Source organism: Schistocerca piceifrons, chromosome 3, assembly GCF_021461385.2.
Source record: "Schistocerca piceifrons isolate TAMUIC-IGC-003096 chromosome 3, iqSchPice1.1, whole genome shotgun sequence".
Lineage (NCBI taxonomy): Eukaryota > Metazoa > Arthropoda > Insecta > Orthoptera > Acrididae > Schistocerca > Schistocerca piceifrons.
Genome location: NC_060140.1, coordinates 849,702,003 through 849,715,037, shown reverse-complemented (window position 1 = coordinate 849,715,037; position 13,035 = coordinate 849,702,003). Strand labels below are relative to the sequence as shown.

At 42.8% G+C, this 13,035-nt stretch overlaps 1 protein-coding gene across 1 annotated transcript in view; it reads right to left on the bottom strand.

Moving 5' to 3' along the window:
• The window catches only part of LOC124789117, a 209,455-nt gene that overhangs the window by 171,956 nt on the left and 24,464 nt on the right, over nucleotides 1–13,035 (bottom strand). Inside the window, exon 3 of the mRNA XM_047256405.1 lies at nucleotides 4,213–4,571. Coding sequence (XP_047112361.1) covers nucleotides 4,213–4,571 — 359 coding nt within the window. The remainder of the gene's footprint in view (nucleotides 1–4,212; nucleotides 4,572–13,035) is intronic.

The following is a 13,035-nucleotide window of genomic DNA, read 5'->3' as shown; positions in this document are numbered from 1 at the left end:
AAGGACTTTTATTAGGGATAGGAGTTGACGGGTGTGTTCATTGGCTGAGTTGATGTGTAGGTGAAGGATTAGGTGGGTGAGGGCAATGGATTGTTCAGTTTGGAACTGGTATAGGGACTGATGGAAAGAAGGGTTGCAGCCAGAGATGGGAACTTTAAGTGTGAGGCCTTTGGGGGTGATGCCAAATGTCAGACAAGCCTGAGAAAATAGAATATGGGAGCGTAATCTGGCTAGGGCGAAGGCATGTTTGCGGAGGGAATGTAAATAAAACTTAATGGGGTCGTTGTGGGGGTGTTGTGAGGGTGACATGGTATTAGAAGGTGGAAAGTGTAACATGAGGTGAAATGAAAATGAAAATAAAAATTTATGGGGAGAGATAAAGGTGAACCGGAAAGTAACTGGAGATCTGGAATGAAAAAAGGCGAAAAGGTGTTGGTTACAGCTGGGCTATGTAGGACTTGGGTTGGTAGACAACGATGTGCATGAAGGTTAGGTGGTTGTGTTGCCGCCCTTAAAACCCACTTCCTTTCGTCTTTCCCTCTCCTTCCCTCTTTCCTGATGAGGCAACAGTTTGTTGCGAAAGCTTGAATTTTGTGTGTATGTTTGTGGTTGATATATTTCCTACGTGGAATGTTTCCCTCTCTCTCTCTCTCTCTCTCTCTCTCTATATATATATATATATATATATATATATATATATATATATATATATATATATATATATATATATATATATATATATATATATATATATATATATATATATATGAAGAATTCTAGCCAACAATGATTTCTTCTGGAAGGCATCAATATCTGACAGGAGCACTGACGAGCAATATTTATGCTGTCAAGGAAACTACTTTACAAGTGTGGTTTCTGAGGCTTCACTTTAACCATGGACAGATGCTATATTTTCAGGTGACCAGCAAGACTGGCAATTTTTTTTCTTTTGTACATTGTTTCAAAGGTTGCATGGTCTTCCTTATTGGGTAATGCAAGCATGGTATTACACAGCAGGACTGCCTACAAACCAGAAGGACTGTAGGACTGTGTTGGCAATGTGCTTCTATTGATATGCACTTCAGTTTCCTGGTACAGTTTGGGATCTTTGTTGTCGACTAATTACCACTATCCATATCAGTGCTGAATAAAATGGACACCCTTGACATTTACAGAGTGATGGACACAATTGCTGAATCTATTAGAAAAGGCTATTAAAATCCACGTCTATATATCCTACAAGCCACCATATGATAGGTGGCAAACAGTACTTCATATAAGCATTAATGGTGTTTTTTGTCCTCTTCCACTGACATAACAAGCAAGTCTGTGCATCTTTGCATGCAACCTAATCTCTCTTATCTTATTTCCATGATCCGTATGAAATATGTGATGGTAACAGCATGCCTATTTGATAAGGCCACCCAACACCGGAGCAGTACCCTGGAACTGCCCATACTAGCACCCTGTATGCGATTTCTTTCACAACTGTACTGCATTTTCCCATAACCCTTCTAGTAACCAAGATCTTATATTCATCTTTGCTATTACACAGTCTATGCATCTGTTGTGTTTCAGGTCAGGCACCCCTACACATTTAAACAGTGTCATTTGCTCCAGATGCCTGCCAAAAATCTTGTAATAGGATACTCTGGACTTCTTTCTCTTTACAACTGGCATTACCTTGCATTTACCCTCGTTTACAGTGAGATACATTTTCTTAACTGAGAGAACATTTTGTTCACATCTTTCTGTCTTTCCTTATGATCATACAGCAACAGTATTTTCATGTATCCACTGGAACTGTCGCACTGTCGGCAAGCAATTCAAATGTTCCTGAACCTATTAGAATGGAAACCACTTCAAAACTAAGTGATCAGAGTTGCCTCAAATCTATTATTGGGGTCAGCTGAGATGTGTATGTGGTTCGAATTTTTTGATCTCGACAAACAAGTGAGATATTACTCCCAAGTTACACGTAGAAGCAGTAATGTTGCTAATTATTGATGGTTAAGGTAGACCATCTACACAAATATTAGCAAGTCAGGGTAAATTGCAACAGCACAGATCCACCGAAATATCATGCTGGACAAAAAACTATCTGATGCAATTACTCGCAAAACTGAACAGATTGTCAGATAGGTAAAACATATGCAGCAAACTAAGTAAAAATGGTTCATTCAATAGACTGAAGGCACTGCCCTGAAGAGTTTTAGGAAAATTGTGTAGTAAAGTATTTACACCTTTGCGTACGAGTCACGAGATGTGTGTGTTAAATATCAGCCACACCACAAATGTTACACAAAAGATAGAAATAAATTTTGTAAAGACCACATACTTGGAGTTCTACAGTTAATAGCAAACAGAATATTACTCTTAACATTGGAAAACTGTGATAAGGCTATAAAAACAACAGTACACACTTAACATCTGAATGTCGTGTGCGAAGAAAGTTTAAGACATTACTCAGAGCACTGAGAAAAGTGTATCTTATTTCCAGAATATACGAGCAGTATATACCACAGCTTAACACATTCGATTTAGTAATAGAGAAGTTGACCTCATAATAAGTAGCCAGTAACAGCAGTAAATATTGTGGACTGCAGTGAGCAGTAGAGAGGACAGTACAGCTACACATCACAGGTACTTCAAGTACACGACAGACACTGTCAGAGTTCTGACTTACTTGTGAAGAGGCCACTTTGTGGTCGGGATGTTAAGTCAGGCTTTGAAATCTGCAGAGAGAAAGGGCCTGCTTAATTATTCTGCCCCAGCCAAATACATGGCCGTTTACATGGAGACAGCGAACGTCGGGACAATGGAGAGGGAAAAGTTAGTTGGGCACCCTAAGTGACATCTGTATGCACAAGGGTTAAGATTAACTTTCACCTCAAAAAATCATTTTTAGTAATTTTCCTTTCGTTTACCAGTGCACGTCGCGTGCAAGTTCTACTTTGAGATATAATGCACGCAGTAACTACCATGTTTTTTTTATTATTTGATCTTTGATATTTCGACAGTTTTCATGCATATTTTAAGGTTTTTATGATGCATAAAGTGAAGTATCTCCCAGCAATTTGTTTTTCAAATTGGCGGAAATGTCACGCCTGTGTTAGGACGATCCTGGTGGCTAAAGCAGTAGTCCAGCCTCGAGGCATTTTGTCTCTGCTGCTGTGATGGCGTGCTACAGTACTAACGTGTGAGGGTTTCAAAGCATAGCAGGGCTGCATATATGAGGTAGAATCCAAAATTTTCGGAACTGGTGCTTCCATCTGGAAGGTAGAGTAGTAGATCTTTGCACCACTAGGTGGCGAGAGCTGCACATCTGGCGAGTCAGTGTGCGGAGTGGCATTCAGCTTGGAGGACGTGTTGCGTGTCCACAGTGATTTCCATACTCTGTATTTGGTGTGTGGCGATTTTACAATGGATTCGTGAACAGTACAGACCGCATTTGACGATCCAACCTTCTCGTCAGGGGTTATCACCGGTGACGAGAGCTGGATTTACGATTATGACCCGCAGACAGAGCAACAATCGTCCCAGGGGAAGAGCCCAGGCTCCCCGAGATCCAAAAAAGCGAGGCAGGTGAAGAGCACGATCATCATTTTCTTTGATACCGAGGGAATTCTGCACAAAGAATTCATCCCACCCAACCAAACAGAGAATTCCGTGTACTACCGTCACTTTTGCGACAGCTCCGTGAAAACGTGCGGCGATGACGGTCCGAACTTGGGCGACAAGGGAACTTGCTGCCGCATCACGACAACGCGCCCTGTCACACGTCCTCGCTCATCAAGACCTTTTTGGCAAAAAACGACACGGCAGTTTTAGTCCACCCACCATATTCGCCCGATTTGGCACCTCGCGACTTCGCACTATTCCCAAAACTGATACTCGAGTTGAAAGGCCGTCGGTTCGACAATCTCGGGAGGATTCAAGAAGCATCGCTGTCGGTGATAAACACCCTCAAAGAACGGGACTTCCACAAAACGTTTGACCAGTGGCAGAAGCGATGGGACCGGTGTGTACGTGCGTATGGGAACTGCTTCGAGGGTGCGGTGACCATTAGTCCAAAGGTAAGGTTTTCAACAGATGACAGCACCAGTTCCGAAAATTTTGGATAGCACCTCGTATGTGCCTGCAAACGAACACAAGTCAAATTGCTAGAGTTATTTTCCTGAGGTAATAGTTGAAACCAGATACTCGGCGTACCTGGCAGTGGAGGCGGCAGACGCACACCGTGGGGGTGGCTCTGAGGCGGCGGCGGCGGCGGCGGCGGTGTCCTTCTCCTGGGCCTCGCGCTCCTGCTTCTCGACGGGCGTGCCCGCAGGCGAGCGCGGCGGCGGTGACGTGGGGGTGACGGAGCGCGTGCCGCCGCCGCCGCCGCCCGGGGTGGGGGTGGGGCTGTGTGCGGGGGCGGGGGCGGGTGCGGCGGCGCGGCCGGTGCGCGATGTAGCGGACGCCCTGGAGAAGTGCGACGTCCAGTTGCGCTGCTTCTCGATCAGCTCGCGGCTGTTGAACTTGCGCTCCGGTTTGTCCGGCTTCGACTTCTGCGCCGGCGCTGCCGCGGTCTGCGTGGAACCTGCAGTACGGAAACACACACACGTTATACGTGTCGGCCGTCTGAAATATCTTTACTAGCGGTAAATACGTGAGCTGTCAGGGACCCAGGAGAAGGGGATTTGTGCATGTGTAATTTCCTCGAAAAGGAAGTCGCGCGTAAAAGCGCACTGCTTCCCGGGATCGGTGGGAATCTCTTGCAGGCGACAGGCAGCTGAAGCCCGTGAGAGTTTCTTTGTGTAGTGTGTTGATAATATGCTTTAAGGCGACTTGTGTCCAATAATGCCTGTTGACGCCAAAGAAACCGCGGCACTAGAATGATATTTTCACTCTGCAGCGGAGTGTGTGCCGATATGAAACTTCCTAGCAGATTAAAACTGTGTGCCAGATCGAGACTCTAACTCGGGACCTTTGCCTGTTCGCAGGAGAGCTTCTGTAAAGTTTGGAAGGTTGGAGACGAGGTACTGGCAGAAGTAAAGCTGTGAGGACGGGGCGTGAGTCGTGCTTGTGTAGCTCAGTTGGTAGAGCACTTGCCCGCGAAAGGCAAATGTCCCGTGTTCGAGTCTCGGTCCGGCACACGGTTTTAATCTGCCAGGAAGTTTCAAACCATGTCACTATTTATCGATTATTACATACCGACAATTTACGTAAATTTTCTGCAGAAATAAGCAATGAACTCAAGGACAGCATTATCTGGATTGCAGTTGACGAAACTACAGACATTTGTGGCCGTTACATTGCAAATTTAATTGTTGGTGCTTTAAAAGAAGAGCCTCCTCCTTACTATCTAGCGGCCTGCAAAGAACTTGAAAAGGTACATCATTCTACGATCGCCAGATTTGTAAATGAGCGTATTAGAAAAATATTTCCAGAATCTTCTGTAGATGAAAGAGTATTGGTGTTTATTTCAGATGCTGCACCCTATATGATCGAAGCAGGACAAGTCCACCGAGTATTTTATCCCAGTTTGATTCATGTGACGTGGTTTGCTCATGGATTACATCGCGTTGCTGAAGAAGTACGTTCCAAGTTTGTGAATGTAAATAAACTGATTTCATCCACAAAGGAAATGTTTCTAAAGGCTACTGATCGCACCAAGACCTATAAAGAAAAACTACCAAATGTGCGTTTACCTCTCGAACCAGTGGCAACTCGTTGGGGTACGTGGGTCGAAATTTTGGAAATTTGTCTTAAGGCCTTATGGGACCAAACTGCTGAGGTCATCGGTTCCTAAGCTTACACACTAATCCAACAAACTAACTTACACTAAGGACGACACACACATCCATGCCCGAGAGAGGACTCTAACCTCCGACGCGGACCGTGACAAGACGCCCAAGACCGCGCGGCTACATGAGCCAAGCTGTGTTGTTTTACAATGAACATTTCGAGGCCATTAGATGGATAGTAAAAGACTTCGATAGTGCAGAGGCTTTGGCAGTTTGCAATACAAGGGAGATTTTAATGATTCCGGTATTAAATAATACATTGCTGTGATTAGCATTCTTTCTTCCCATGTACCTGTAAGTATTAATAAGCTTGAAACTCCAGGTTTGGCGCTGAATGAATCTATTCAGTCAATGAATAAAATTATTCTACTGTACTCCTCATTGCCGGAGGTATTCTCAAGAAAACTTAAATAAAAGTTTGAAAAAATTTTAAACAATAACCCAGGCTTTGAACCCTTCTGCGAAATTGATAAATTTATTAATGGGACGGGTGAACTTATACCAGAAACAATAACTGCCAACACAGCACCCAAATTCAAATACTGCCCACTTACCTCAGCTGATGTAGAACGATCCTTTTCTGCTTATAAAAATGTTTTGCGTGAACGACGACACAATCTTACTACCGAACATTTGGAACAGTACTTGGTCGTTTATGTTTACAATAGTCGCAAAATGTAAAATAACTGGTAAATGATGCTTTGGTCCAATAGTATTCATTAAAAGTTAATGCTGCTCAAAAAATTCATAATTTACGTTGTTTCTTAAATAAAATATTACGGAGTTTTTGAGTGTACCTCTCGGCGTGCGATATATCTCGAGTTTTCATGCATATTTTAAGGTTTTTATGATGCATGTAATCCGATTTGTAATTATTACAAACAGAGAAACGTCACATGGAGGGTCGCTTGTGAAGATTATTTGAATAAAAATTTCAGATTTTATGCCCTGTGCGGCAAGTACTAGATAAAACGTCACCGATTGTATTACTGTGAAGAATAAGTATCGAAGTAGAAAAATAGAGAAGAAGCAGTCTACAAAATTATGAAAGGTGTATATGAAAACTGTGGGCGCACATGCTAAGGAGACTCAATGGAACAACTGAAGAATCTGACATCTCAAAAAAAAAAAAAAAAAAAAAAAAAAAAAAAAAAAAAAAAAAAAAAGAGAACAGATGCGACATGTGCAACTTCTCAAATTGAGACAGACAGAACTTGAGACAGACAGAACTTGAGACAGACAGAACTTGAGACAGACAGAACTTGAGACAGACAGAACTTGAGACAGACAGAACTTGAGACAGACAGAACTTGAGACAGACAGAACTTGAGACAGACAGAACTTGAGACAGACAGAACTTGAGACAGACAGAACTTGAGACAGACAGAACTTGAGACAGACAGAACTTGAGACAGACAGAACTTGAGACAGACAGAACTTGAGACAGACAGAACTTGAGACAGACAGAACTTGAGACAGACAGAACTTGAGACAGACAGAACTTGAGACAGACAGAACTTGAGACAGACAGAACTTGAGACAGACAGAACTTGAGACAGACAGAAGTTGAGACAGACAGAAGTTGAGACAGACAGAAGTTGAGACAGACAGAAGTTGAGACAGACAGAAGTTGAGACAGACAGAAGTTGAGACAGACAGAAGTTGAGACAGACAGAAGTTGAGACAGACAGAAGTTGAGACAGACAGAAGTTGAGACAGACAGAAGTTGAGACAGACAGAAGTTGAGACAGACAGAAGTTGAGACAGACAGAAGTTGAGACAGACAGAAGTTGAGACAGACAGAAGTTGAGACAGACAGAAGTTGAGACAGACAGAAGTTGAGACAGACAGAAGTTGAGACAGACAGAAGTTGAGACAGACAGAAGTTGAGACAGACAGAAGTTGAGACAGACAGAAGTTGAGACAGACAGAAGTTGAGACAGACAGAAGTTGAGACAGACAGAAGTTGAGACAGACAGAAGTTGAGACAGACAGAAGTTGAGACAGACAGAAGTTGAGACAGACAGAAGTTGAGACAGACAGAAGTTGAGACAGACAGAAGTTGAGACAGACAGAAGTTGAGACAGACAGAAGTTGAGACAGACAGAAGTTGAGACAGACAGAAGTTGAGACAGACAGAAGTTGAGACAGACAGAAGTTGAGACAGACAGAAGTTGAGACAGACAGAAGTTGAGACAGACAGAAGTTGAGACAGACAGAAGTTGAGACAGACAGAAGTTGAGACAGACAGAAGTTGAGACAGACAGAAGTTGAGACAGACAGAAGTTGAGACAGACAGAAGTTGAGACAGACAGAAGTTGAGACAGACAGAAGTTGAGACAGACAGAAGTTGAGACAGACAGAAGTTGAGACAGACAGAAGTTGAGACAGACAGAAGTTGAGACAGACAGAAGTTGAGACAGACAGAAGTTGAGACAGACAGAAGTTGAGACAGACAGAAGTTGAGACAGACAGAAGTTGAGACAGACAGAAGTTGAGACAGACAGAAGTTGAGACAGACAGAAGTTGAGACAGACAGAAGTTGAGACAGACAGAAGTTGAGACAGACAGAAGTTGAGACAGACAGAAGTTGAGACAGACAGAAGTTGAGACAGACAGAAGTTGAGACAGACAGAAGTTGAGACAGACAGAAGTTGAGACAGACAGAAGTTGAGACAGACAGAAGTTGAGACAGACAGAAGTTGAGACAGACAGAAGTTGAGACAGACAGAAGTTGAGACAGACAGAAGTTGAGACAGACAGAAGTTGAGACAGACAGAAGTTGAGACAGACAGAAGTTGAGACAGACAGAAGTTGAGACAGACAGAAGTTGAGACAGACAGAAGTTGAGACAGACAGAAGTTGAGACAGACAGAAGTTGAGACAGACAGAAGTTGAGACAGACAGAAGTTGAGACAGACAGAAGTTGAGACAGACAGAAGTTGAGACAGACAGAAGTTGAGACAGACAGAAGTTGAGACAGACAGAAGTTGAGACAGACAGAAGTTGAGACAGACAGAAGTTGAGACAGACAGAAGTTGAGACAGACAGAAGTTGAGACAGACAGAAGTTGAGACAGACAGAAGTTGAGACAGACAGAAGTTGAGACAGACAGAAGTTGAGACAGACAGAAGTTGAGACAGACAGAAGTTGAGACAGACAGAAGTTGAGACAGACAGAAGTTGAGACAGACAGAAGTTGAGACAGACAGAAGTTGAGACAGACAGAAGTTGAGACAGACAGAAGTTGAGACAGACAGAAGTTGAGACAGACAGAAGTTGAGACAGACAGAAGTTGAGACAGACAGAAGTTGAGACAGACAGAAGTTGAGACAGACAGAAGTTGAGACAGACAGAAGTTGAGACAGACAGAAGTTGAGACAGACAGAAGTTGAGACAGACAGAAGTTGAGACAGACAGAAGTTGAGACAGACAGAAGTTGAGACAGACAGAAGTTGAGACAGACAGAAGTTGAGACAGACAGAAGTTGAGACAGACAGAAGTTGAGACAGACAGAAGTTGAGACAGACAGAAGTTGAGACAGACAGAAGTTGAGACAGACAGAAGTTGAGACAGACAGAAGTTGAGACAGACAGAAGTTGAGACAGACAGAAGTTGAGACAGACAGAAGTTGAGACAGACAGAAGTTGAGACAGACAGAAGTTGAGACAGACAGAAGTTGAGACAGACAGAAGTTGAGACAGACAGAAGTTGAGACAGACAGAAGTTGAGACAGACAGAAGTTGAGACAGACAGAAGTTGAGACAGACAGAAGTTGAGACAGACAGAAGTTGAGACAGACAGAAGTTGAGACAGACAGAAGTTGAGACAGACAGAAGTTGAGACAGACAGAAGTTGAGACAGACAGAAGTTGAGACAGACAGAAGTTGAGACAGACAGAAGTTGAGACAGACAGAAGTTGAGACAGACAGAAGTTGAGACAGACAGAAGTTGAGACAGACAGAAGTTGAGACAGACAGAAGTTGAGACAGACAGAAGTTGAGACAGACAGAAGTTGAGACAGACAGAAGTTGAGACAGACAGAAGTTGAGACAGACAGAAGTTGAGACAGACAGAAGTTGAGACAGACAGAAGTTGAGACAGACAGAAGTTGAGACAGACAGAAGTTGAGACAGACAGAAGTTGAGACAGACAGAAGTTGAGACAGACAGAAGTTGAGACAGACAGAAGTTGAGACAGACAGAAGTTGAGACAGACAGAAGTTGAGACAGACAGAAGTTGAGACAGACAGAAGTTGAGACAGACAGAAGTTGAGACAGACAGAAGTTGAGACAGACAGAAGTTGAGACAGACAGAAGTTGAGACAGACAGAAGTTGAGACAGACAGAAGTTGAGACAGACAGAAGTTGAGACAGACAGAAGTTGAGACAGACAGAAGTTGAGACAGACAGAAGTTGAGACAGACAGAAGTTGAGACAGACAGAAGTTGAGACAGACAGAAGTTGAGACAGACAGAAGTTGAGACAGACAGAAGTTGAGACAGACAGAAGTTGAGACAGACAGAAGTTGAGACAGACAGAAGTTGAGACAGACAGAAGTTGAGACAGACAGAAGTTGAGACAGACAGAAGTTGAGACAGACAGAAGTTGAGACAGACAGAAGTTGAGACAGACAGAAGTTGAGACAGACAGAAGTTGAGACAGACAGAAGTTGAGACAGACAGAAGTTGAGACAGACAGAAGTTGAGACAGACAGAAGTTGAGACAGACAGAAGTTGAGACAGACAGAAGTTGAGACAGACAGAAGTTGAGACAGACAGAAGTTGAGACAGACAGAAGTTGAGACAGACAGAAGTTGAGACAGACAGAAGTTGAGACAGACAGAAGTTGAGACAGACAGAAGTTGAGACAGACAGAAGTTGAGACAGACAGAAGTTGAGACAGACAGAAGTTGAGACAGACAGAAGTTGAGACAGACAGAAGTTGAGACAGACAGAAGTTGAGACAGACAGAAGTTGAGACAGACAGAAGTTGAGACAGACAGAAGTTGAGACAGACAGAAGTTGAGACAGACAGAAGTTGAGACAGACAGAAGTTGAGACAGACAGAAGTTGAGACAGACAGAAGTTGAGACAGACAGAAGTTGAGACAGACAGAAGTTGAGACAGACAGAAGTTGAGACAGACAGAAGTTGAGACAGACAGAAGTTGAGACAGACAGAAGTTGAGACAGACAGAAGTTGAGACAGACAGAAGTTGAGACAGACAGAAGTTGAGACAGACAGAAGTTGAGACAGACAGAAGTTGAGACAGACAGAAGTTGAGACAGACAGAAGTTGAGACAGACAGAAGTTGAGACAGACAGAAGTTGAGACAGACAGAAGTTGAGACAGACAGAAGTTGAGACAGACAGAAGTTGAGACAGACAGAAGTTGAGACAGACAGAAGTTGAGACAGACAGAAGTTGAGACAGACAGAAGTTGAGACAGACAGAAGTTGAGACAGACAGAAGTTGAGACAGACAGAAGTTGAGACAGACAGAAGTTGAGACAGACAGAAGTTGAGACAGACAGAAGTTGAGACAGACAGAAGTTGAGACAGACAGAAGTTGAGACAGACAGAAGTTGAGACAGACAGAAGTTGAGACAGACAGAAGTTGAGACAGACAGAAGTTGAGACAGACAGAAGTTGAGACAGACAGAAGTTGAGACAGACAGAAGTTGAGACAGACAGAAGTTGAGACAGACAGAAGTTGAGACAGACAGAAGTTGAGACAGACAGAAGTTGAGACAGACAGAAGTTGAGACAGACAGAAGTTGAGACAGACAGAAGTTGAGACAGACAGAAGTTGAGACAGACAGAAGTTGAGACAGACAGAAGTTGAGACAGACAGAAGTTGAGACAGACAGAAGTTGAGACAGACAGAAGTTGAGACAGACAGAAGTTGAGACAGACAGAAGTTGAGACAGACAGAAGTTGAGACAGACAGAAGTTGAGACAGACAGAAGTTGAGACAGACAGAAGTTGAGACAGACAGAAGTTGAGACAGACAGAAGTTGAGACAGACAGAAGTTGAGACAGACAGAAGTTGAGACAGACAGAAGTTGAAACTGACAGAAGTTGAAACTGACAGAAGTTGAAACTGACAGAAGTTGAAACTGACAGAAGTTGAAACTGACAGAAGTTGAAACTGACAGAAGTTGAAACTGACAGAAGTTGAAACTGACAGAAGTTGAAACTGACAGAAGTTGAAACTGACAGAAGTTGAAACTGACAGAAGTTGAAACTGACAGAAGTTGAAACTGACAGAAGTTGAAACTGACAGAAGTTGAAACTGACAGAAGTTGAAACTGACAGAAGTTGAAACTGACAGAAGTTGAAACTGACAGAAGTTGAAACTGACAGAAGTTGAAACTGACAGAAGTTGAAACTGACAGAAGTTGAAACTGACAGAAGTTGAAACTGACAGAAGTTGAAACTGACAGAAGTTGAAACTGACAGAAGTTGAAACTGACAGAAGTTGAAACTGACAGAAGTTGAAACTGACAGAAGTTGAAACTGACAGAAGTTGAAACTGACAGAAGTTGAAACTGACAGAAGTTGAAACTGACAGAAGTTGAAACTGACAGAAGTTGAAACTGACAGAAGTTGAAACTGACAGAAGTTGAAACTGACAGAAGTTGAAACTGACAGAAGTTGAAACTGACAGAAGTTGAAACTGACAGAAGTTGAAACTGACAGAAGTTGAAACTGACAGAAGTTGAAACTGACAGAAGTTGAAACTGACAGAAGTTGAAACTGACAGAAGTTGAAACTGACAGAAGTTGAAACTGACAGAAGTTGAAACTGACAGAAGTTGAAACTGACAGAAGTTGAAACTGACAGAAGTTGAAACTGACAGAAGTTGAAACTGACAGAAGTTGAAACTGACAGAAGTTGAAACTGACAGAAGTTGAAACTGACAGAAGTTGAAACTGACAGAAGTTGAAACTGACAGAAGTTGAAACTGACAGAAGTTGAAACTGACAGAAGTTGAAACTGACAGAAGTTGAAACTGACAGAAGTTGAAACTGACAGAAGTTGAAACTGACAGAAGTTGAAACTGACAGAAGTTGAAACTGACAGAAGTTGAAACTGACAGAAGTTGAAACTGACAGAAGTTGAAACTGACAGAAGTTGAAACTGACAGAAGTTGAAACTGACAGAAGTTGAAACTGACAGAAGTTGAAACTGACAGAAGTTGAAACTGACAGAAGTTGAAACTGACAGAAGTTGAAACTGACAGAAG